The 26,416-nt window shown below is 35.3% G+C and overlaps 2 protein-coding genes and 1 pseudogene across 5 annotated transcripts; all 3 read left to right on the top strand.

Annotated features, from left to right (window-relative positions):
- The first annotated feature begins 639 nt into the window (after positions 1-639).
- LOC133297491 (uncharacterized) lies at positions 640-6,252 on the top strand. Of its 2 annotated transcripts, XM_061496655.1 has the most exons (7): positions 640-849; positions 964-1,096; positions 1,273-1,376; positions 2,702-2,873; positions 2,958-3,098; positions 3,194-3,425; positions 3,519-6,252. In XM_061496655.1, the coding sequence occupies exons 1-7, from the start codon at positions 818-820 to the stop codon at positions 5,936-5,938; spliced, it is 3,234 nt and encodes a 1,077-aa protein (XP_061352639.1). In that variant the 5' UTR covers positions 640-817; the 3' UTR covers positions 5,939-6,252. The 2 variants fall into 2 exon arrangements, with proteins under 2 accessions (XP_061352639.1, XP_061352638.1); XM_061496654.1 differs by having other exon boundaries at positions 2,702-3,098.
- Positions 6,253-12,633: 6,381 nt separating this feature from the next.
- LOC133297492 (probable caffeoyl-CoA O-methyltransferase At4g26220) lies at positions 12,634-18,321 on the top strand (annotated as a pseudogene).
- Positions 18,322-23,855: 5,534 nt separating this feature from the next.
- On the top strand, positions 23,856-25,532 carry LOC133297503 (probable caffeoyl-CoA O-methyltransferase At4g26220). Of its 3 annotated transcripts, none has more exons than XM_061496669.1 (5): positions 23,856-23,968; positions 24,302-24,374; positions 24,514-24,750; positions 24,843-24,974; positions 25,056-25,532. In XM_061496669.1, exons 2-5 carry the CDS (start codon positions 24,306-24,308, stop codon positions 25,344-25,346), a joined length of 729 nt encoding a protein of 242 aa, XP_061352653.1. In that variant the 5' UTR covers positions 23,856-23,968; positions 24,302-24,305; the 3' UTR covers positions 25,347-25,532. The 3 variants fall into 3 exon arrangements, with proteins under 3 accessions (XP_061352653.1, XP_061352652.1, XP_061352654.1); XM_061496668.1 differs by having other exon boundaries at positions 23,875-23,968; positions 24,286-24,374; XM_061496670.1 differs by having other exon boundaries at positions 23,933-23,968; positions 24,295-24,374.
- Positions 25,533-26,416: the final 884 nt, after the last annotated feature.

A 26,416-nucleotide genomic window follows, 5' to 3' on the forward strand; every position in this document is an offset into this window, starting at 1 on the left:
TAGTAAAAATAATAAATAAATCGAAAGAAAGAAGAAAAATAAATAAAGGATATAATATAAAAGTACGTGGAGTGAGACCATATAAATAGATCACTAGAAAAATACAAATTTTATAATTTTTATGTAAAATAAAATAAAATTATCTCATATATATTAAAATGATAGGATATCGTAACAACCAATTAGTGTTACTATTAATATTATTACCAATCAATTTCACCATTAGATCGATTATGTTGATCCAACGATTATACTTATTTTCATCGTTGTATGGTTATGTTTCCTCCTATTTAATGTGAAAACATTAAATATGAAAAATCATAACCATACAAAGATGAAAATAAATATAAAGTATTAAATTTGAAGAATCATAACCATACAAAATGAAAATAAATATAATCGTTGGATCAACATATCAAGCTAACGATGAAATTGATTGATAATAATACTAATTAGTTGTTACAATACCCTTCTCTTATATTAAAAATTAAATCTCAAAATAAATTGAGGGGAGGGAAATGTGAGGTGAGGTCCATGAGTTATTTCCATGCACCTTCCCATACGCAATTTACTCGTTTGCGTAGAAATTTAAAAAAAAAAAAAAGGTTTCTTCCATTCCTAAGCGTTTGTCGCGTTTGGACGAAAGTTCAATTCCATAATATTATACTCGTTTCGTATTCCCTCTTCCTTCGCTTGCAAGATCCAATTCTCTTTTTCTTCTCCTTCTTTGTAACAAAGCACAAACCAAAACTTCTTTAGTGCTTTGATTTTAAAAGATCACTGATTACTGATTAGAGTCCCCACAATCCCTTCAAGCATGTTGCATAAAAGCTTCAAGCCAGCGAAGTGGTACGACTTCAATCGATTTCACTTCGTAAGGTTTTGATTCGAAGCAATAGTTAGAGGATAGGATTTTGTTGATTTGAATTTGTTTTTGTTTTTGTTTTGTTTTGTTTGCTGCAGCAAAACGGCATTGAAGCTCGCCGTTTCACGGATAAAACTTTTGAAGAATAAGAGAGAAGCTCAGGTGAAGCAACACAAGAGGGAGTTGGCTCAATTGCTTCAGTCTGGTCAGGACCAGACTGCTAGAATCCGGGTAACAAAAATTAACCTTAAATCAAATCATAAATTAAAAAAAAAAAAAAAAAAAAAACACCTTTTCATTAATTTACTTTTTGTTGTTTTTCTTAGGTGTTATGTCACAGTTGATAAGAAAGAAATGATGAATGATAAACTAATTGTTTTCTTTGTCTTTTTTTTGTGTGTGTTCAGGTTGAACATGTTGTAAGGGAAGAGAAGACCATGGCAGCTTATGATCTTGTTGAGATATACTGTGAACTTATCGCAGCACGCTTGCCCATGATTGAATCACAAAAGTATTTGAATTGAAACTCAGAGATATTAATTTTTAGCACGTTTTAATTTTGCCTATATTATTTTTTCCAAGTGTGTTTGTTGTCTATTTATTATTTTAGGGGGAATATCATCTTTTCTTTTTTCCTTTTGTAAATTGATCTGCCTGGAATCCTTTTAATTGTTTACTGCTTTTTTTATGGATAATGTTATATATATAGGTAAAATCATATCTAAAATTGCTGTACGTGCAGCAATGACAGGTGTATAGTTATGATTTCTTATATTTAATTCTTTCATCTTTTGTAAGATTATGATTCTTCAAATTAAATGTTTTAACCTATATATATATATAGAAAATTTGTCCCTGCTGCACGTAAAGCGTCTGCAAAAAAATCGCACCCATATATATATATATACACACACACACACATATATATATATATATATATATATATATATATATATATATACTTAAATCTTATTTTTATCCTTTTCTCAAACTTTCTGTACCTTTCATTTGGGTTCATTTAGCACCGATCCCAAGTTTGGGATAAAGGTGTTATTGATGTGGATGTTGAAATTGATTTGCCTGGAAGTTTATATTCTGTAATTTGGGCAGTACCACTGAATTTGCTTATGTGATTAATTTTTTTAGGATTTGTCAACAAACTGTGTGATCACTTTAGGAGAATCTAATTCTATTATACTTTGAAGAGTAAAAGATACTTGTTTAATTGAGGTGGTTCTAGTCAGTAGTCAGATTAGGGCTCGATTAGAGATGTAGCAAATTATGTTAAATAAACAAGGGGCTGGCCTTGACCCTTGAGCCAATTTAACATCTCGGTATCTAGTATCTCAGTCCTGGTAATTCTGATCCCATGTGAAAACTATAGGCTTTATACCAAGATATATACCATTTATCAATGAGTTTTTATTTGCATTAAGATATTATGGGAGAATATTAAATCGTGAATTCGGTTCAATAGCAAAGCCCCTGGATCAAAACCTTCCTCAACTGATTATGTAACATGCTAGTGACACCTTTTAGCTTTATTCCTAATGATTTGAGGCATGACAGCCGTGACTTACTGAATTTTCAGCTTTGTTGTTAAAATCATGTTTAAATTGGTGTTTTATTTCAGTCATTCACATAAATATTTGTGATGCCAACACTTATATCTTTATTTTGTCTTCTGCTTTGACCTTGTGTGTGTCTGAAGGGATTTCTGCATGATGGTTTTTCTTTTTGAAACTATTGATCTTGCAATCTATGAGTTTGTGGATTATGATTGTGCATTCTGATTGCAGTGATCTCATTATCATTTTCTTTTTTAAACTTTTTCAGAAATTGCCCCATCGATTTGAAGGAAGCAGTCTCAAGTGTAATATTTGCATCTCCAAGATGTTCAGACATACCTGAGCTCATGGATGTCAGGAAGCTTTTCACGTCTAAGTATGGAAAAGAATTTGTCTCAGCTGCTGTTGAATTACGCCCTGACTGTGGTGTGAATCGCTTGGCAAGTTTCTCTACCTGCTTGAAGTTGGATAGGAGCATGTCAAAGCTCACTTTTTTTTCTTCTAATTTAATGTTGTCTTTTCAGTTGGTTGAGAAATTGTCTGCCAAAGCACCCGACGGTCCGACCAAGATAAAAATACTGGCTGCAATTGCCGAGGAGCATAATATCAAATGGGAACCCAAATCATTTGGAGAAAATGATGCGAAGTTTTCTCAAGATTTGTTGGTAGGCTTTGTTCATATGGATTTTCTTTAGTTTCTATTAATATAAAATATACGTTTTTTGTGTTATATTAATTTTGACATTACTTATATGTTTAGGTTGGGCCAAGTACATTTGAGAAGGCTACTTCCGTGGAACCTTCTCAAGTCCATGTTCCACCTGTTCATGATGAAAAGGGTCCTCCTAATTTACATGCTTCCGTGCAACTTAAACCAATGCATGATGCATCTACAAATTCATATGAGCAGAATGCAAGTGGTTCTGCTAGAAAGGCCGGTGGAAAACAGTCAACAACAGCAGGCATGTCTAATCCAGAAATCAGATCTTCAGGTAATTTTTATAGACAGTACTTGCAAATGGATTTCTGGGCTTCTGTCCTTCTGTTCTGTGTGTTAGCTTAATATTTAGAATTTTTTTTTACAGGAACTGGAAGTCAAGAAATGGATTTTAGAGATCCATATTCTGAAAACAGGAGTGATTTTCCTATGGGTAGGCAGAATAGGAAAATGGAATTCAAGGATGCTGCCTCTGCTGCGCAGGCAGCTGCAGAATCTGCAGAACGTGCAAGCATGGCTGCAAGAGCAGCTGCTGAACTTGCTGAACTTTCAAACCGTGAAAACATGACGAGGCAGTATTCAAGTGGATCACATAGTTCTTCTGGCGGCGGGTTAACAGATGAAGTACCTCAAGAATATGCTTTTCATGATGAAAAGCATCTTTCTACAGGTTCTGTTTATAGCACTTTCCATAGAGGCAGGCCTGGGATGCACAATGAACAAATTAGTGCCAGAGAACAGCATAACCTGGTAGGAACGCCCAATGAATATTACAGGAATAGTCATGAGAATGGGGGTAAACATGCCCAGTCAGCTTCATTGATGTCGGGTAGTTCTTTTGGTGATGAGAAACCACTTACCAAGAGTTCCCAAATGGCTGATATATATCAGCATAATAACTCATTTGAGCAAGAGAATAGTTACTTGCATGAAGTGAGCATGAAAAAGCAAGCAAGCAGAACTGAAGAAGATTTCGTGACCGAACTGCATGGTGATGGTGATTTGAATTCCGAAAACAATTATCACTTTGGAGATGCATGGACAAACAGACAATCTAGAAGAGCTTCTTCGTCTCATCTCATTACTCCAAATGATGATCACAATGATAATTTGACCTCGAATGATTGGAAGATGGGGAACAAAGCTGCGGAAGACCTTTTTGTTACTGATGAAGTAAACACTCAGAGAAACACTGTGGAAACAAGTTCTTATAATGACACTTCTGTTTTATTTGATGATTCTGGATCAGAGGAGGATGATTATAAATTTGATGTTGATAAAAAATACAAGGCTGAGGGATCTGGTTTGTTTGTCTCTTCTCCTGGTGGCAAATCACAAGTTGATACATTCGAAAATAAAAATTCTTGGAACCATGGACAAAACATTGACAAGAAAGAGACAAGTTCCAGTACACAGTCTCATTTTTCTGTGGTTTCTGAAAGATTGAATAAGTCTGCAGTTTCTTCTGAAAAAGAAGACTCATTGGGTGTCACTTTTGATGATTCGGATGACCAAGGTTCAGATAGTGAGTTGGATTTGGTTAAGTCTGATGTTTCTGGGACCTTTAATTATGGGAATTCTGTCCTTGATCAGATTGCAAACCATGGGGCTCTGGGGTCCTCATCAAGAAATGATAAAAATGTGGGTACTGACACAAAGTCTTGGTTGTCACCATCTCCAGTTGGTTCAAATATCGTGGAAGAACATTCTGAGAGAAAGGTAGACGACAATACTGTGTCAGAAAAGAATTTTGGCTATGATGATTCGCCAAGCAGTCGGTCATCTTCAAAAGGAAGAAACTCTATATTAGGTTTGGATCTGAAGGCAAACATCCATGCACCGCAGTCACCTGATACTTTGAATGATACTGAAGCTTTGGAGGAATCTCGTATAGAAAGTGGTAAGGAATTAAACTATGGAACTTTGAAGGGTGGTTTTCGTAATAAAGGTTATAGGCGACCACCTTATATTAAGAATACATTGGATGAGGTTTCATCTTCATTGGGGGACATTTCAGTCCAGAATGAAACATCTTTGCCTTCGGTGAGGACTTCAATCACTTCTGATGCTCCTGTTCAGGACAAATACACGAGGGAAGTGAGCAGAGGAAATAGAAATGTTGGCTTGAGAGCAAACAACAGAGCTTCTGATTCTGATAGTTATGATCTGGTTGCAAGCTCAGAGGAGATTGTTACTAGTACTCATGAACCTCGCATTCAGAAAAAGCAAAGTGAAGCAAAAAAGAAATCAGTTACATACTTTGATTCTGATAATAGTGATTCTGAGGATGGACATCCTAAACAAAATTCAGCTATTCTGGCCCGTCCTGTTGGTGGAATATCTCGAAGGACATCAGCTTCTTCAAAAACTGGTACGGGTTTGAGTTCGAAGGATGCTCCTGTGACTCGTGGTGCAGGACTTGGATGGAAATCTTCAGGGGTTTCTTTTGAGAGTAAGAATCAACAGGCCTCATCCACAATGAAGAGCTCTGAAAATTGGGCAGGTTCTAATCCTGGATCAGCAGAAAAGGAAGCATCTAAGCCAATTTCAGAACCAAATAGATCCTTGAATGAGGAAATTAGGAAATCATCTGCAAGGGTGCAACCTTCAAGTTCTCTTCCTGAAACAGTGATACAAGATAGTGAAGTGGGCCAAGAGGCTTCAAAATCTTCAAATTCTGATGTAGATACTCCATCTAAGCAGACGGCTGGTCACGTTCATCCAAAGTTACCTGACTATGATTCCTTTGCTGCACACTTCATGTCTCTCAAAAAGGGTCGTCAATAAATTTCACTTGCTTGTGCATAACAACATGGCTTCTCGTAATTAGTCTTAGTGGCTTATCTTTCTTTTACAGGCTGTATTGTTACATATAGATGCGTGATTTAATATTCAAATTACATGAGGAATAAAGATGCTACATGATTTATTTATTTTTTTTTATTTTTTTGAGTCGAGGTATAGGTTTTACTATCTCATTTTTGGTACATCCTTATTTCAGGACTGCTACAAATAGATGAATATTTCGTGTTGTATATATTCATTTGTACACTTTATTTATCACTTTAGTTATATGTTGGCAGGATTATTTCAGAAGTAAATGTTTACGGTTGAGGCCATTTCATTAAGTCAACTTACGTGGCATTTGAACCTAGAGTAAGGTGGCGTTTGGATTTATTTATTTATTATTAGTTTATATAACTTTATTTAATTATAAAAATGTTATTTTATCTTTACATTCCTACCCAATTCTAAGATGTTGTTAAGGAAATGGTAAAAATTATATTATATTGCTTTTACTATTTTATTCTATTTGTTCTGAACATTCTATTTTTTTTTTTTGGGAAGAAGGGAAAAACGAATAGAATTTTTATAATTATTAAATGAAAAAATGTCAAATAAATTGAGAATAAAATTTAAACCAAACACCACTCCATTGAAGAATTTGCTTAAATCCACTTTCTACGTGAGAAGTTGAGATGTTAACTTAAATACAAATCAAGTTTGTATTATCAAAATGTTGTCATCTCAGCTATGTTAGAAATCATAATTCATTTTATTGTCACATTATCAAACAGAACTATTCTTAAAAATGGACCAAATTGACTAAAGCAGTAACTTAATAAATTAATATTTAAAAACTTGACATTGGGTTTAAAGAATTTGAGAACAAAAGCAAAATAAATAAAAGTTTTAAGAAACTAGTATAAAATAAGTAAATTTCATAAGATAAAGTAACATTTTATTGTTTGACAGACCAGTCGCAAATGTTTTTTTTTTCCCTAAACTTTTTGAAAACCTTGTATTAAATGGTTTCAAGTGAAATTAAATAATTTGAAATAATGTTTCTTAAAAATGTTAAATTAAAGATCTTATAATGAACTTAAATAAATTATCAAATGATGGTAGCTCAGTTGATGCATGAGAGATGAGCAAGTGAGATGAGAGCATGTGTTTGATCTTTTCCAATATTATTTCTGAGAGAAGTTTAAAGCCTTAATCCTGGACCTATCATGAACAAGATTGTCTCCCATGAAAAATACAGGTAATTTATCTATAAATAAATAAAATAAAATTGAAAATAGACTTTTCTATAAAAAAAATATTTCACATGTTGACATTAAATAAATAAAGACTTCCTTTAACATACAGCACATAAATGATCAAATAGTTAAAACTATATCAAACTTTGCAGAATCAAATGATAAAAACGTTATATGAACTCATAATTTATTCAATTTAATTAGTTTTTGAATTTGGTTCTTTTAACATGGATAAGCACTCTGCTGTAAGAATTGTAATGAATATCTGGACATAGATGAATCCAGGTGATAATTAAACTTATACATTTAGGAATGATAGCAATATTTGGACTTTTTGACCCTTTTGTCTCTCATTAATTAAAAAATAACCAATTTTTTCATGACCTAAAATATTCCATCAATTGCTCCTATTTGGCCGTTGACCGAAAATTTAATCGATTACAATATGAGCGTAATCGATTAAACATTAAAAAAAACCTTAACTTTTGTCCACGCAAGTTAACCGATTACACTAGTCGATTAAATTGTGGCAGAAGTAAAATTAAGGGGGAAAAAATTCAAGGTTGAAAAAAATATGAAGCCAATATGAAAATAGCCAAAAATTTCGTTCAAGAGCATCACTTCCATTCATGTCTACAAGGACCTTGCGACGAATAAATTTTTATTACTACTGTTGCACCAAAGATTCAGTGCATTCCATCATTGGGAGCATTACATGTCAGTCAAAATTCTCTTTTCTATGCTAAATTTTTTTCTCTCCTCTGATGTGTAATGCTCCCATTGGTGGGATGCACTGAATCTAGATGCAATAGTAGCACCAAATATTTATTCCTTCGCGACGGGGAGGTCTCTTTGTTACGGTTACGTCAACTTCACCTCTCCCCAGGGGCGGATCTACATGGGGGGTTAGGATGGGCTCCCGCCTTCCTCTAAAATATAAAAATATGTTCTACTATATTATGTGTAACATGGTCTAAAAAAGAAAAATTTTGAAAGTGCTTTTAAAAAGAGAAAGACAAGCAATGTTATTTATAAGAAAAATGTTTCACCCGTTCATTGCACCCAATTAGAGATAACTATTATTTATCAGATTCAACCTGCCAATATATATGGCAGTTTTGTTCTTGGTCTGCTACCCTCCCCAATCAATGTAGAAAGTTGGTTTTTTCGTTGTATACAAAGAAGAGTTCAGCTAGTATGCATATTCACTCTACCTGTCAAATTTGTCTAGAATTTGATTTTATATTGATTGATTATCTAATTTTCTTTTTATAATCATTTAAAATTTGAACAGATTGTCATGTCAAAACTCAAGAGAAGAGTATTTAAGTTTTGACTTTGTTGGCAAAGAAAAAAGCTCAATAATAGTTATCAATTATTAGTTGGGACCAAATGCTAAAAATAAAGAACATACTAATTAATTTACTGTGTCTTCTGCTAAATAACAATTAAGGGAGAAAATAAGATTCTAACGAAATTAAAGAAAGTGTAATTATAACACCAGAAGGCACGAAGGTAAACAATAAAAAATTGATCTTACAAATAAAATATAGGGTCTTAAGGCTAATTCTTCATTGAAATAGAGGGTGCAGTGGACCACTGTTATCGGAAACAAAAAATTGACATTCCAACCAAAAAATTGGCAAAAAATTCTGTAAATTTATTAGGTTATTTTTAATAGGTATTTTTATATTCTTAGCGTGATCATCCAATTAAAACTGGCATTACCTTTTCATAATAATAATATAAATTTTCGTCGCCCGTGGTACACGGGATACAGAGAGATAGTAACTTGTTCTTCAGTTTCCTATTGCCTGTAATATGTGTGCAGTGTCAATTGCAATTCCTTGATATCAGCTCTTTGCAAGCTGCTCTGCCAGATTCCCAGTTACCACCCACCTTATATAGTGGTGTTGCTGAACCATAGCTCCCTCAAAATACAGTGAACCCTTATATTTCCTCTGTAGGACAAGGTTTTATTTTAAGGGCTTTGGATTCATCATGCAACAATATTAATTTTTTTTTTCCTACAAAGAAAAGATAAAATAAATAATAATAAAAAAAGTTGAAGAGGCACACCATTCAATGACTTTGCCTTGTCTTTAGTAGTTGCATGACATTAATTTTATACCTATAACATGATTCATATTTATCCCTTTATTTTATATAGTTGAAACTTGAAACTATATAAAACCTTAAACCCAAAACTTTAAAACTATAAGTTTATGTTTTTTTTTTTTTTTTTTTTTTATAATTTTTATAGTCTCACTTAATTCATTTGTATTTTGTAACCTACTTCAAATTTTATCAATTACACTTAAACAAAGTTGACAAGTGTTAGCTATAAATTACGACTATTTTTAATGGCTTAGTCTTTATAATATTTGAGGTGAAGGCTGGATATTAGTGCATGGTAAGGGGCCAAATGAGTGCCAATCAGCCCAAAGGTAAAAAAGAGAGAGAAAGAGGTAATTTGATGATTTACTATTCTCTTTTATTATTTTTACTGCAGTTTGAAAGCAAGATCAATTCTTTGAAAGCAAGATCGAATCTGAACCATTGGATGAACAAAGAGATGGATGGACAGCAATGCATTTTGAGGCAGCTTTTTAGTTTTTAGTTAAATAGGAGTCTGAGTCATTAGGGTCAGACACCGTTCTTTAGTTACAGTTTTTAGTTTGAATCTTTGTAATTTCGTTCTTTGAATCTGAGTGTTGAGAAATTCCTTGAAAGCTGGATGCTAATTCTTCAATTCTTGTACTCGAAGTGCATTGACAACGCACCTTCAAGGAAAGGAACCGCGGATCTGCATACGAGCTACTGTTTTCACACTTCTGCACGCTTTCTTCCTAGCTCTAGTTTAGGAACCTTCACTCTTGAAGAACCGGTTTGTAACTTGACTTGAGTTTTCTTTAATGAATGTTTGTAAAGCTTGTTTCTTTACTTTTAGATTTGTAATATTTTTGAATATGGGTTTCTGATCTTTTCCTTTCTGGGATTCACGATGATTGGGTGATCTTTTATTTTTCTGAATACTGTGATGGCTTGCTTTAGTTTCATTTGATTAGCAAGATTTTGATTTAAGTCCAAGAACACCATGGGAATGGATCTTGGAATATTTTTGCATAATTGTGATTGGGAAATCAGGATATGTCCCTTGTTAATTGAACCCTTGAGGTTAGGGATAACCCAAGGAGGTCTTTGATACAATTTTTAAAAGATTTAGAAGACTTTGGGAAAAGATCCTTCTAAAGATTAAAATCTGGAACTGGGAAGTTTTAGCTAAAATAGCCATAGTAGTTCTAATTCTGATCTTAAAGTGCCGTAGCCGTTATAAAATGCAGGAATGCGAAATTTTTCCTTCATCCATGATTCAAGAATTCCAGAACCTTATAATTGTTACATTTGTGATTAGATATTCCTCTGTAAAATTTTGTTTAATACAAGTCTGATAAATACCTTGTTTCATTTAGAATTTTCTTAGTTTTAAAAGATTGATTACTTAATTTCAAGAAATTAGAAATTGAAATTAAAAAAGGAAAACTAAACAAACCGTTCCCTGAGAACGATAACTCTTTCTTTCGAAAATTACTACCCAACAACAAGGTGCAATCTATTGTATTTTTTTGGGTTACGTAGTATTCTATTTTTATTTTTATTTTGGAGATTATCATCCTTGGGATGGCATCCTCCTGCACTAAGCGGGCACATCCAGTTGGAATGGTAGAAAACTCACGCAGGTCCCAATCTTGATCTTCTAGTAGCTTCTCTATAGCCATGAATGACTTTTATACGCCAGTCTCGTTCAAAGCCTTTGAATCCGGGACACAAACTCATACAAAGGGTGCAAGTGTAGTATTCTAAATTTTGAATCCCTTAATTAAATAATGAAATAATGAACTATACTGACATAAACATATATAAAATCGAGTAAAATGTCAAATGTTTGAAAAAGAAAACAAAATAAGATTAAGTAAAATTCATTAGTTACATTGCAATTAACGGCACTGATTAAGGACGTACAAAATAATTAAAAAATTGAACTGAACCGAACTGCATTTAAAATAATCGATTTTTTTTTTGGAGATACACAGAAACATTAAACAGACAAAAAAACAAAAACTAACAAATTCTGGGAGTAGCAACTCCCTTCTGGTCATTGTAGACCAGCAAAGTATAATCTGATGGAGGACTATAAAACACTTGCAGATTCCAATCCTGGAAATGAACTTGCTTAGTAAGCCAGTCTGCTACCGAATTTCCTTCTCTAAACACATGCTGAAATATCACCCACGGTGGCGGAGCCAGACGAAAAGTTTAGGTGGTGCCAAAAAATTTTAACATATCAAATTATCAAAATATTTATCATAATTACATAAATTAATTAGGAAAAAAATATATTATGAATTCTAACATAGTTATTTAAAGGGTTCGCTTTTTATGCAGTTACTGCAAATAAGTTATCTGCAGTAATGTGAAAGAATCCTAACTATAGTGAATCAATAGTAATAAAGAAAGAAAAAAAAATATAAGGGTAAAAATTTACACAATTATTATTGTTGATTTAATTATTAATGATTAAGATTATGTTAAATAACACATGAGACAATGCATTTTTCGAATCCTTAAATGTCAACATCTCTTGGTTCTGCTGATGTTGTCCACATTTTGCCAACAAGTCAGCAGTGTGATTATCCATCCTGGGGATTTTTCAAATTTGAACATTCCACGAGAAATTAAGGAGGTCGCGTATGCGCCCAACCAGAAGAGAAGTTTCCAGCGTCACTGTTATTGGATATTCATGACGAAGCCAAAATTGCCCAAAAGAATAAAGCAACATCAAATCTTGTTAAGTCAAGGATTTGGGCGCGACCGGTCAAGTCTAACAAAAAAAAAAAACCTTTGTCTAAAAGGAAATAGAGTGGCTATGATATGTAGCATTTCCTGTCCTTTATAGAGAATATGAATCATATTTCTCTCATGCAACTATATTAAGAGCACTGAAATTTCCCCAACCAAAGCATATCTATTCTGAACTTTTTGAAGTTATCACCGAAAATTTCAATTCAGGTATGCCTATATACACGTACACTTTTGTACTAATCATGCCTAATAATATGTAGCAGCTCTTCCAGGTCCAATGCTAGAAAAACCATAAATACATGTTATATTATAAAGTCTCTTTTTCAAGGTCAACAATTTCAATAATTTCTATTTTCTAAGTCTGTATCTCAGAACAAAAGGGAATCATAGCCGGCTACACTTTAGATGCACTATAATATTATTGTTTTTTTTTCAGTTCATAAGTTGTGTGGGAAGAAGCAGTTCTATACAAACATCTTAACATGAACTTGTAGGGTAGAATGCACAGGACTTGTTAACATCTAGGGTTTTTCTCTCAAAACCTTATAGATTATAGTGTTGGTGAATTGCAGAGAAATGGAATTCATCAAAGATCCATCAATTTACCGTAATTGGCCAGTCATATTGCATAGTGAGGAATTAAACGAGGTATAGTTACAAACAAACATATCTTGAAATTTTTCATTGTTTTCATTCATGGTGTTCACACAAACACACACACACACACAAATATATGTATAAAAATCATTCATCACTCATGTCAACATGTGTTGGTATCTAACTCAACATTGTGTGGCAGTATATACTAGAAACTGCTATTTACCCTCGAGAACCAAAGCCTCTCAAAGAGCTGAGGGATGCCACTCAGAATCACCCTTCATATTCATTCAGGGGCTTCTTAGCTACGTCACCTGATGCGGGTCAACTAATCACCTTACTTCTGAAGCTGTTGAACCCCAAAAAGACAATAGAAGTGGGAGTGTTTACTGGGTACTCACTTCTCCTCACTGCTCTCAACATTCTGTTGAATAAACGTTAAATATGGAGTTATGTGTCAGTTTAATTTTTAATGGGTTTAATTCAGCAATCAATTTAGTTTTTAATGGGTTTAATTCAGCAAATGTTAAATGTCAGTTTTATGTTTTTAAGTTTTTGAAATTATGTGAGTTTATTGTGATGTTAAGTGTCTTTATTGTAGAGTTACAAGTTTTGTAATTTAAAAATCTATTGTTTGAATGTAAAAGTGACGACTTCTGCCTTAGTAAAAATCCTTTGTTTTACTCTTCTCCTAACAAATTGGTATCAGAGCTATGGAAAAGGGGGAGTGATATGGCACTACCTAAGTTGACGAAGGAGAACTACGAGAATTGGAGCATCCAGATGAAGGCTCTTCTCGGATCCCAGGACGCTTGGGAGAATGTTCAAGCAGGTTATGTAGAACCACAGGATACTGGAGGCTATTCGGCGGCTCAAACTAAAGCGTTGAAAGAGACGCGTGCAAAAGACAAGCTGTCGTTATTCATGCTCTTCCGAGCTGTAGACGAATTCGGGTTCGAGAAGATAGCAAATTGTGAGACCTCAAAGGCAGCCTGGGACATCTTGGCAAATGTCTATAGAGGAGCTAACCGGGTTAAACAAGTCCGGCTTCAAACCCTTCGTGCCGAGTTGGAGGGAATGAAGATGAAGGACACGGAAGGAGTATCCGGGTTCGTTGCCCGGGTTCAAGGAATTGTGAACCAGTTGAAACGGAATGGAGAAGATATACCTGACACCAGAGTGGTGGAGAAAATCTTGAGATCTTTGACAGACCAGTTCGAAAACGTGGTTTGTGCGATAGAGGAGTCCAAGGATCTATCTACACTCACCATTGACGAGTTGGCGGGTTCCCTTGAAGCGCATGAACAAAGAAAGAAGACGAAGGAGGAAACTCTTGAGTAGGTACTTCAGACCAAAGCAACAATTAAAGATGAGAAGATGCTCTATTCTCAAAGTTTCCGAGGTAGAGGACGTGGCCGCAGTGGACGAGGTACTAGCCGTGGTGGTAGAGGTCGAGGCCGAAGTTAAGAAGTGTATGGTGATGAGGTAGGACAGTCAAATCAACAAAACTGGAGAGGACGAGGACGAGGTCGACGAGGAGGTCGGTCACATTATTCAAACATCGAGTGTCACAAATGTGGAAAGTTTGGTCACTATGCGAAAGATTGTAACTCGGACAAGTGTTACAACTGTGGCAAAGTCGGACATTTCGCAAGAGAATGCAGAGAGGAGAAAAAGGTGGAGGAGACGTCCAACCTAGCCACAGAAGGCGAGATGAAGGATGGTGTCTTGTTAATGACACACAGTGAAGGAAGTCCTGACGATGACATGGAGTGGTATCTTGACACGGGTGCGAGCAACCACATGTGCAGACATAAACACTTCTTCAAGGAGATGATAAAAGTGTAAACCGGACATGTTTCGTTCGGGGATGCCTCAAAGGTTGAGGTAAAAGGCCGAGGTACGATCTGTTTCCTACAAAAGGACGAGTTAATTGGCTCAATTCGAGATGTGTACTATGTACCCGACCTAAAAAGCAATATTTTAAGCATGGGTCAACTGATGGAGAAAGGTTACTCGGTTATTATGAAAGACCGGGTATTGTATTTGAAAGATGAGCAAGGTCGAATGATATTCCGAGTTCAAATGGGTAAGAATCGTATGTATAAACTGAATTTGAAATGTGTACAGGTTGAATGTTTACAAGCCGAGGTAGAAGATAAGGCGTCACTTTGGCATCTCCGGTTTGGTCACCTACATTATGGTGGTCTAACCAAGTTGGCAGAGAAAAAGATGGTGGACGGGTTACCTGACATAAACTTTGAAGGAAAGTTTTGTGAGAGTTGTGTACTTGGCAAGCATGCCAGGACCACGTTTCAGAAGATGGCAAGATTCCGGGCTAAGCAACCTCTGGAACTAATACATACCGACTTGTGTGGACCCATCAATCCGGGTTCCTTCAGCGGTAAGAAGTATTTTATTTTCTTTATTGATGATTTCTCACGGAAAACTTGGGTTTACTTTCTGAAGGAGAAGTCCGAGGTGTTTGATGTGTTCAAAAAGTTCAAGGTGATGATTGAGAAAGCAACAGGAAGCTATATCAAATCGGTGTGGTCTGACAGAGGTGGGGAACATACCTCAACATCGTTTATGTCGTTCTGTGAGGAATAGGGGATAAGGAGGTTTCTAACAGCACCATACTCACCACAACAGAATGGCGTGGCTGAAAGGAAGAACCGGACTATTCTTGACATGGTTCGGTCAATGCTGAAGAACAAAAGGATGCCGAAGGAGTTTTGGGCGGAAGCTATGCAGTGTGCTGTGTATGTGCAGAACCGATGTCCACATTCAAGCTTGGATGACAAAACACCACAGGAAGCATGGAGCGGTCAAAAGCCTTCAGTGGCTCATCTCAGAGTTTTTGGTAGTGTGGCCTATGCACACATACCGGACCAGCTCAGAACCAAGCTCGAGGATAAAAGCAAGAAATATGTTTTTATTGGATATGATGAAAAAACAAAGGGGTATAAGCTGTTTGACCCCGTCAACAAGAAAGTCATAGTGAGCAGAGATGTAAAGCTCAATGAAGCAAATGAGTGGGACTGGAGCAATTCATCTGAGATAAACTTTGAAGACGGAATCACAACACAAATTATCAACCCGGCAAGTCCTGAAGCTTCTGATGATGAAGACGAGGTACGACAACCCAGGATGCGGAGCATACAAGACATATATGAGTCAACAAGTGAGGTACATTTTGTTTGTCTTCTTGCAGATTCTGAAAATATAAGCTTTGAAGAAGCCATCCGAGATAAGAAATGGCAAGACGCCATGGATGAGGAGATAGAAGCCATTGACCGAAATAACACATGGGAGTTAGCCGAGCTACCAAAAGGAAGTCGGCCCATTGGAGTGAAGTGAGTGTTCAAGAAGAAGATGAATGCTCAAGGGGAGATAGAACGATATAAAGCTCGGCTAGCTGCAAAAGGTTATAAGCAAGAGGCTGGAATTGACTATGACGAGGTGTTTGCCCCTGTTATAAGGATGGAGACAATTCGGCTACTCATCTCACAGGCTGCTCAATACAGATGGCCAATACATCAAATGGATGTAAAGTCGGCATTCCTGAATGGTGTTCTTGAAGAAGAAGTTTATGTGGAACAACCGTCGGGCTACATGAAGGCAGGAGAAGAGAAGAAGGTGCTGAGATTGAAGAAAGCACTTTACGGGTTGAAGCAAGCACCACGAGCATGGAATGCTCGTATTGACAAATATTTCAAGGAGAATGGACTTGAACAATGTCCATATGAACATGTTGTTTATGTCAAGAAAAATGGAGGAGACTTGTTAATTGTGGCTCTTTATGTTGACGACCTCATTTTTATGGGAAACAATGCCAAGATGATACAAGAGTTCAAGAGCACAATGACAAGAGAGTTCGAAATGACAGATCTCGGTTTTATGAAGTTCTTTCTCGGTTTGGAAGTAAAACAAAATGAGAAGGGAATTTTCGTGTCACAGGAGGCTTATGCAAAAAAGATTTTGAAAAAGTACAAGATGGAAGATTGCAACCCGGTTTCAACACCAATGGAACCCGGTTCAAAACTTTCTAAGTTTGATGGAGGAGACCGTGTTGATGCAAGCAAGTACAGAAGTTTGGTGGGAAGCCTACGCTATCTCACGTGCACGAGGCCGGATATCTCGTTGAGTGTCGGCATAGTAAGTCGGTTCATGGAGGAGCCAAGATACACACATTGGAAGGCGGTAAAGAGAATTCTGAGGTATGTACAAGGTACAGTTTCACACGGGTTACACTACTCGAGCTCGGCAAAATACAAGTTGATTGGATATTCTGACAGTGATTGGTGTGGAGACGTAGATGATCGAAAGAGCACGGCTGGTTATGTGTTTTTCATGGGCAACACGGCATTCACTTGGATTTCGAAGAAGCAACCTATTGTGACACTGTCGACATGTGAAGCTGAATATGTAGTTGCATCTTGGTGTGTTTGTCATGCAATGTGGCTCAGGAATTTGCTAAGCAAGCTGGAGGAAAAACAAGTCGGCCAAACTGTGATCCGAATTGACAATAAGTCGGCTATAGAGCTAGCCAAGAACCCGGTAAATCATGAAAGAAGCAAGCATATTGACGTCCGATTTCACTTCATCCGGGATCAAGTAAAGGAAGGAAATGTGGAGCTAACACACGTGACCAGTCAAGAGCAAGTCGCGGATATCTTCACGAAACCACTACCGACGGTAATCCTTGACAACTACAAGAAATTGATCGGCATGAAGGATGGCAGAAGCATTTAAGTTTACGGGGGAGTTTTGTTGAATAAACGTTAAATGTGGAGTTATGTGTCAGTTTAATTTTTAATGGGTTTAATTCGGCAATCAATTTAGTTTTTAATGGGTTTAATTCAGCAAACGTTAAATGTCAGTTTTATGTTTTTAAGTTTCTAAAATTATGTGAGTTTATTGTGATGTTAAGTGTCTTTATTGTAGAGTTACAAGTTTTGTAATTTAAAAATCTATTGTTTGAATGTAAAAGTGACGACTTCTGCCTTAGTAAAAATCCTTTGTTTTACTCTTCTCCTAACACATTCCTGATGATGGAAAGGTTTGCATATACTTCAATATCCATGGATATCCCAACATGTCTAATTCAATAGTGGGGTAATGGCATACCTGAAAATTCATTGATGTTGCAGATTACAGCCATAGATATTGAAAGAAAAGCTTATGAGGTTGGATTACCCGTCATCAAAAAGGCTGGTGTAGAGCACAAGATTGATTTCATAGAGTCTCCTGCTTTACCAATTCTGGATAAACTACTAGAAGATGTAAGCATGTCTCTTCTGTGGGTATGAGATCTGTTTCCACTTCACATTTTGACAGTGTTTCTTTTTTCCTTCTTGATATGTTTTACCTCAGCCTGCAAACGAAGGAACTTTTGAGTTTGCCTTCATTGATGCTGACAAAGAGAACTATGTGAACTATCATGAGAGGCTTATAAAACTGGTCAAGGTTGGTGGGTTACTTGTATATGACAATGTTCTCTAGGGTGGATATGTTGCTTGGCCTGAAGAGGAAGTTCCACCACACAGCAAATCAGGGAGGCAGACAGCAATTGAAATTAACAAAAGAATCACAGAAGATTCTCGTGTTGAATTTGCTCTTGCTTCCGTAGGGGACGAACTCAGTATTTGCAGGCGCATTGCCTAAGTTTTCTCCTAAAGTTGTTCGATTATCAGTGTCATATGTTTCATGTACTGCTATTATATATTTGTTGAAGCTGCTGCCTTCCTGAATAAAATTTCATTTTGTGTTCGTAATAAGTTTTCGGTCTGATGTTAAATTCCTAGAAAAGTTTCATTTACCACTTCAACGGCCTTTGCCTCATGCCAAAATTTTACATTGTGGCTAGTTTTTCATAAGTTATAAGAAAAAACAAGCAATATGAAGTCATCAACGGTAAAGCAGCATTATCTTGTTAATAATTCTATTTTGGCTGTGACAATTAATGTTAACATAGGGAGTAATAGCCCATCATAAAGCACTCACGTTCTTGAAAAAATTTGCCAGGCTCACTCGGCAGCTCTACCAAATCCGGAAGAAATCTTACTAGATGTAAGCTTGTTTCTCTGCTAGCTCTTCCTAGAATGTGTTCTCCATTCAAGTTAGCCTTTGTTATTGTGAGCATTTTAGTAGCCAGAGTTTCTCTGTATTGCTTTGTTGCAACGACAAAATCGAAGGAACATGTAACTTTTCCCTCTTTGATTGGTGGTTTTCAATACAGTGAAACGATTTTCGTTTTGAAATTTATGATGTGTGATCACCTACATGTGGCACACACTTTGATTTGTTTTAGTCCTGGGCCATTTTGTTTTTCAAATCAAAATTTGCCACTGCTGGTGATTTCATTCAAAGTGCAACCATCATTAGTCATAATGTCATATTAAGTTGTGTTGATATTTACATCATACCGGCAGACCATTCCACTCTGGTTTTATTTTTCATATATACCTATCTGAAGAGATAAATTGTGAGTTACTAGATCATATTTAAAGTCATTTGTGATGCAATGAAAATGTCTACTCTATGGAGTTTGGGATTGTTTTGACTAGTATTTTAATAAAGGATATTAATTTGTCCAGAATTTGGTTCTGACTTCCGAGGTATAATCTCATCTTAACCTTTCAACTAAAAAGTTATCATTGGATTATCCAATAACTTATAAAAATATGGTACAGGATCATTTTTCATTTTTTAACGAAGAACATGGCTCCCACATGATACGAAAGCAATAAAGAGAAGGGCAGGGTTCATGAAAAAGATCAGACTCATTATGTGAGTCTAAAATAGGCAACATCACCTTATATTTAAGCATGATAAAAATGAAAAATGATCCTTGGACATATTTTTATAAGTTATTGAATGATCCAATGGTAACTTCTTTGTTGAAAGGTTAAGATGAGTTTATACATTGGAAGTCCGAGAATCAAATTGTGGACTAATATCCTTACTTATTAGAATAATAGTCAAAAAAAAAAGAATACTAGTCAAAACAATCCCAAACCCCATAGAATAGACATTTTTATTGCGTCACAAATGACTTTAAATACAATCTAAAAACAAACAATTTATCTCTTCAGGGATATATGAAAAATAAAATAGAGTGAAATGGGTCTGCCAGTAAGATGTTAATGTTTGCACTGTAGCTATTTGAAATATCAGCACAACTTAATTATACTAATGATGGTTGCACTTAACATCACCAGCAGTGGAAAATTTTGATTTGAAAACAAAATGGCACAGGACTAAAACAAATCAAAGTGTGTGCCACATGTAGGTGAACCATTATAAATTTCAAAACGTAAATCATTTCAATGTATCAAATACCACCAATCAAAGAAGGAAAAGTCAAAAGTTCCTTCATTTGTTGTTTGCAACAAAGCAATAAACACCTGCTACTAAAATGCTCACAATAACAAAGGGTAACTTGAATTGATAATATGTTCTAGGAAGAGCAAGCACAGAAACAAGCTTACATCTACTAAGAGTTCTTCCGGAACTGGTAGAGCTGCCGAGTGGGTCTGGGAAATTTTTTCAAGAACATGAGTGCTTATGATGGGCTATTAGTCCCTTTGTTAACATTAACTATCCCAGCCAAAATAAAATCATTAACAAGATAATGCTGCTTTTGAAGACTTCATATTGCTTGTTTTTTCTTATAACAATATAACTCACAAAAAATTAGCTACAATGTAAAATTTTAACATGAAGTGTTTTGCACATCAAAGGCCATTGAAGTGGTAAATGAAAATATTCTAGGAATTTAACATCAAACCAAAAGAACCTGCTTCATAAAAGATTTGTCACTCAGTTGTATAAAAATTAATCTTTCAGTTTATATTGGTTAGCACAAACTTGACATATAATAAAAGGAACGCAAATACAGAAAATATTAGCATTGAACAAGGAAAACAGAAAGACAAGATGGAAATATTTTTTGAGACTGGGTAAATGTATTCTGCAAAATTTATCACAACCAATGAATGTGACTCCAGGCATCCGCAAGAACTGAGTCATATAAATTTTATAATGCACTCAAAATAGCATACCTCATTATTTTGTTCCCGCAACATCTGATAAAAAATAGGAATAATCCAATCCTCGAATTTGCAATAGTAGTCATTAGGGACCAATAAATTAACAATTCGATTCAATCTTTTTGAGTGCAAATAGGCTCCAGGCAGAGAGAAATCATATTTATAAGTTGGTGCCAGGCACTTCATAAGATCTTTTTCAATGCCACCTGTAGTTGTAACAACTACATCAACCTGTAGAATAGATGCATCAAAATTAATAACTATGACTAGAATTTAATATTTAAAAAACACTTGCTTTAGCCACTTACTTTTCAATTGAATAAGTATAAACTCTTATCATTGTTTCACAAAAGAAACCAGGAAGTTCAAATATATATATATATATCTAACAAAGGGATATTGCACGAACCAGTAACCAGTACAGGTGATGCTATACAGTTATACACCAACTAAATACCCGGTTCACTTCTTCCCAGGAACTGCGATCTCATACAACAAACCAAGTCTAAAAATTATATTTTTCATCCTTAATGCAGGTAAACATAAGTTACTACTCAAAAGCTAAAAATTAAATCTTTTGAAAAATAGGAAAACAAGTTGGTGTGGTTTTTTTCAAGGAAACTCACCATGTGATGCTAAACAAGTTACCGAACAGTATCTCTAACACCAGAAGAGATGAGATTAGAAGTGAAACACCAGAAACAATTTACACGTGACATATTTTCGGTAATCCAAATGCCTGTCGTCGTCACTGCAATCCTCGGTTAAGGGTTCATCAGCCAGACTCCAATCTAGCTTCAAACCCATATACCAAAAAATGCACAGATGAGAACTTTATGAGCAAAAGGGAGAAAATGACAAAAATTAAAGAGATGGACTGGAGAAAAATGAACCATATAAGTTTTTGAGATATATAGTCCCACAGTGGTTGTATGAGCAACTAATGTGGAGTTTATAAGGCTTTGGGCACTCTCACCCTTTGAGCTAGCTTTTGTGGTGGTGTATCCCAAGTTTCTTTACAGAAGTAAAGACTTAGATGACATCAGCGAGAAGCCTGAAACCAGTGGAAAGCATGGAACCGAGAAGCTGTGGATAATTGACGCCGCAGTTGAAGTCGTTGTAAAGAAAGAACCATGTTAAAAAGCTTGTTTTGAATTGGTTTTTTATAATGCTATTTGGAATTGGTTACGAGTAATATCCTTACAACCTTATTTTGTCATGAAATTAAATAAGTACGAAGTAAACCAAACAAATAGGCATGCACAATAGAACTTCACTAGCTCAAAAGGTAAGAGAGTCTAAAGTTTATATAAATTCTATATTAGTCACTTATATAATTAATGTGAGACTCAAGTTTTATATCTTGCAATCAGATTGTAACATTCCACAACAAGATGGCTTTGTGCTGGTCTTTCACTAATCCTGGGTAAGCACTACAACGACACAACGTTACCGCCTACGGTTTACTATTGCAACTGGGAGATACAATAGAAGACTTTGATACCAATTGAAACGAACCTTAAGAACCAGTGGTAAGCATGGAACCGAGAAGCTGCGGATAATTGACGCCGCAGTTGAAGTCGTTGTAAAGAAAGAACCATGGTAAAGAGCTTGTTTTGAATTGGTTTTTTATAATGCTATTGGGAATTGGTTACGAGTTATATCCTTACCACCTTATTTTGTCATGAAATTAAATAAGTACGAAGTAAACCAAACAAATAGGCATACGCAACATAACCTCACTAGCTCAAAAGGTAAGAGAATCTAAAGTTTATATTAATTCTATATTAGTCACTTATATAATTAATGTGAAACTCAAGTTTTATATCTTGCAATCAGATTGTAACATTCCACAACAAGATGGCTTTGTGCTGGTCTTTCGTTAATCCTAGGTAAGCACTACAACGAGACAGCGTTACCACCTACGGTTTACTATTGCAACTGGGAGATACAATAGAAGACTTTGATACCAATTGAAACGAACCTTAAGAAATTTCATCCCAAAAGTTAGCTCAAGAGATATGAGAAACCAAAGTTTATATAAACACCATATTTAAGCTGGTACGTACAAGGTCTTGTCTTGTGTTTTCTTTTCTATCTTGACTATTTTTGTAACAAAGAGATGGTACAGCAAAAGAAAGAAAAATTTATCGAGGAAGCTTGACCTCTTGCACAATACCAAACTAATAATTTCAAGAGTAACATTTTATTCTTCAAAGCTTCAGTTAAATAGACAATTACACATGAAAGTCAAATAACTTTACAATGCATAAAAATAGGATCTCCCTAAAACTATCTCTACCCACTTTGTTAGGCTTATGGAAACGGTCAAAACTTATTCAAATAAATTCAAAGGTAAGTCTAGTAACTAATTAGCAACAATAACAAAACAATGAAATAAAATAAATATAAATTATATTATACATATTAAAAATATTATTTAATATTAAAATGTAATTTTACCTATCAAAATAGGGCAAATTTTTAAAAGAGTAAATATCCTTTTTGATCCTCAACAAATTTTAGGATGCCCGTTTTAGTCTCTAGCAAATAAAAAGCTATTCGTGGTCCCTAAGAAATTTAAAATAGATCCATTTTAGTCCTTTTGAGAAACTAATGTAGATCTTTTTTGAATTTGTGAGGGACCACAATTTCAACTAAATGAGTCTATTTTAAATTTTTTAGGGTCCACGAATAGCCGTTTTATTTGCTAGGGACTAAAACGAGCATCGTGAAATCTTCAGAAGACTAAAAATGATATTTACTCTTTTTAAAATTAACACGTGATGATATCATGTTATAGCATATTCGGTATCTTGTGTCAGTGTCATTTTAAAATTAACACATGATGATATCATATTATAGCATATACGGGATCTTGGGTTAGTGTCAATTGCACTAAGTAGTGTCCATAGTATAAAAAATGATACATTATGTGACACGAGAATCTCATCAACTATATCGTATTCTTCACTTTTCCACGGTCAACAAAACCTACCCACCACGTCTCTGTTTCTGGTAACATTCAAATACCGGATTTTTTCTTTATCCAATGGTTAAAAGCCATTTTTTTCTCTCTTACAATTTGTCTCCTCCAAAATGATACTAGCCGCATAAATCAAAAGGTATCCTCTCACCACTGCATCCATTTACTTCTTCCACTATTTTAAAAATTACCATCACTTCTCCATCATCCTGGACTTGTGAACTGCATATCTATTCTGAACTCTTTGAAGTTATCACTGAAAATTTCAATTCAGGTATGCCTACATACACGTTTTCTTTTGTGTTGATCATGCCTAATAATATGTAGCAACTCTTCCAGGTCCAATGCTAGAAAAACCATAAATACATTTAACATTATAAAGTTTCTTTCAAGGCCAACATCATCAATAATTTCTATTTTCTAAGTCTGTATCTCAGAACAAAAGGGAATCATAGCCAACTACAATTTAGATGCACTATAATCTTATTGTGTGGGAAAAAGCAGTACCATACAAACATCTTAACATGAACTTGTAGTGTAGAATGCACATGACTTGATAACATCTAGGGTCTTTCTCTCAAAGCCTTATAGTTTTGGTAGATTGCAGAGAAATGGAAAACATTAAAGATCCATCAAGTTACCGCACTCCAGTCTTATTGCAGAGTGAGGAATTAATCAAGGTTTGTGTACAAACAATCTTATCTTGAAATTTTTAATTGTTTTCATTCATGGTGTTCACACACACACACGCACACACACACACAAATGCATCACTCATGTCAACATGTGTTGGTATCTAACTCAATGTTGACATGGCAGTATATACTGGAAACTGCTATTTACCCTCGAGAACCAAAGCCTCTCAAGGAGCTGAGGGATGCTACTCAGAATCATCCTTCATATTCATTCAGGAGCTTCATAGCTACTTCACCTGATGCGGGTCAACTAATCACCATACTTTTGAAGCTGTTGAATCCCAAAAAGACAATTGAAGTGGGAGTGTTTACTGGGTACTCACTTCTCCTCACTGCTCTCAACATTCCTGATGATGGAAAGGTTTGCTTATACTTCAATTTCCATAGATATCCCACCATGTCTAATTCAATACTGGGGGTAATTGCTTAGCTGAAAATTCATTGATGTTGCAGATCACAGCCATAGATATTGACAGAAAAGCTTATGAAGTTGGATTACCAGTCATCAAAAAGGCTGCTGTAGAGCACAAGATTGATTTCATAGAGTCCCCAGCTCTACCAATTCTTGATAAACTACTAGAAGATGTAAGCATGTTTATCTGTTCCCACTTCAAAGTTCACATTCTGACAGTGTTTCTTTTTCCTTATTGTTATGTTTTTCCTCAGCCTGCAAACGAAGGAACTTATGAGTTTGCCTACATTGATGCTGACAAAGAGAACTATGTGAACTACCATGAGAGGCTTATAAAACTGGTCAAGGTTGGTGGGTTACTTGTATATGACAATGTTCTCTGGGGTGGACGTGTTGCTTGGCCTGAAGAGGAAGTTCCACTACATGCCAGATCAGCGACGCAAGCAATTATTGAATTTAACAAAAGAATAACACAAGATTCTCGTGTTGAATTTGCTTTTACTTCCGTAGGGGATGGACTCAGTATTTGCAGGCGCATTGCCTGAGTTTTCTCCTAAAGTTGTTTGATTATCGGTGTCATATGTTTCAGTATTGTGAGCATTTTAGTATCCAGTGTTTCTATGTGTTTCTTTATTGTAACCAACAAATGAAGGAACTTTTGACTTTTCCTTCTTTGATCAGTGGTTTTTGATACATTGAAACGATTTACGTTTTGAAATTCATGATGTGTTCACCTATACATGAAGGTTTATTTCTGATCCTAGTGAAGCTCAAATTCATAATTTACAGAATGCCAAGGCTCTTGATTGATGGACCTTATGTAGCTCCAGCATAAGACTGCAAAAACTACCATGTCCTCCTTCTCGGGGGGCTAGGAATTAGCACCACCCCATTGATAGGTTTATGGGATAGGATCATATCTTATACCAAATCTTAATTATTGATTTCGGTTCACAAATAAACTTAACCTTAAATGAACGGAAATCAACGGTTACGATTTGGTATTACATAAATTTGATATTTATGTGAGGATATGCCACACTGCCATAATTAATTCTCTGATTCTTCTCTGTAATTTTTATTAGCTTGAGATCTTTCTCTTCAAGAAGATTGCATTTGACTAATTAAACATGGTTTTACAAGAATGACTCATGTGTGATGCCATCAGAAGTTAAAGACTTGCTTATTAAGCAAGGTACAGAAATCTGGCAAGGTACAGACTCTATGATAAGAGGCATGCATGGACTTGGCCATCCGCATTAACAATTTTTTATTGATTCGAGAAAATTGATCTTATGATCCTGTTGAGCCTTGTTAAGCCACTGTTTTTGTTCTACTACGTTGCTATTTAATTTAATTTATTGTATCACAAAAGAATCCAATAGTTTCTTTGCTCATTGTTGGAAGAAATGACAAAATCGTTTCTCACAATAGTGAAATTTTCACAGAACGATGAAATAAGCACAGATTCTGCGACAGTTTATTAGTTCATGCACAGCAAACAGGTAACTAAAATAATGTTATTACAGTTTTAGTTCATTGTTTATGCTACTTCTCTCTTTTCTTCTTCTCAATCCAATCTTTTCCCTCTAATTCTAAATAATATATTCTATTA

This window comes from Gastrolobium bilobum, unplaced genomic scaffold (genome assembly GCF_033153095.1).
Source record: "Gastrolobium bilobum isolate Gb01-03AN ecotype WA unplaced genomic scaffold, APGP_CSIRO_Gbil_v1 utg12919, whole genome shotgun sequence".
NCBI lineage: Eukaryota > Viridiplantae > Streptophyta > Magnoliopsida > Fabales > Fabaceae > Gastrolobium > Gastrolobium bilobum.

Coding starts and splice junctions, on each gene's coding strand:
- LOC133297491 (XM_061496654.1), top strand. CDS start 818: ATGTTGCATAAAAGCTTCAAGCCAGCGAAGTG. Junction 850..963: donor AGCTTCAAGCCAGCGAAGTG/GTACGACTTCAA, acceptor TGTTTGCTGCAG/CAAAACGGCATTGAAGCTCG. Junction 1,097..1,272: donor ACCAGACTGCTAGAATCCGG/GTAACAAAAATT, acceptor GTGTGTGTTCAG/GTTGAACATGTTGTAAGGGA.
- LOC133297503 (XM_061496669.1), top strand. CDS start 24,306: ATGGAAAACATTAAAGATCCATCAAGTTACCGCACTCCAGTCTTATTG. Junction 24,375..24,513: donor AGAGTGAGGAATTAATCAAG/GTTTGTGTACAA, acceptor TTGACATGGCAG/TATATACTGGAAACTGCTAT. Junction 24,751..24,842: donor ACATTCCTGATGATGGAAAG/GTTTGCTTATAC, acceptor TTGATGTTGCAG/ATCACAGCCATAGATATTGA.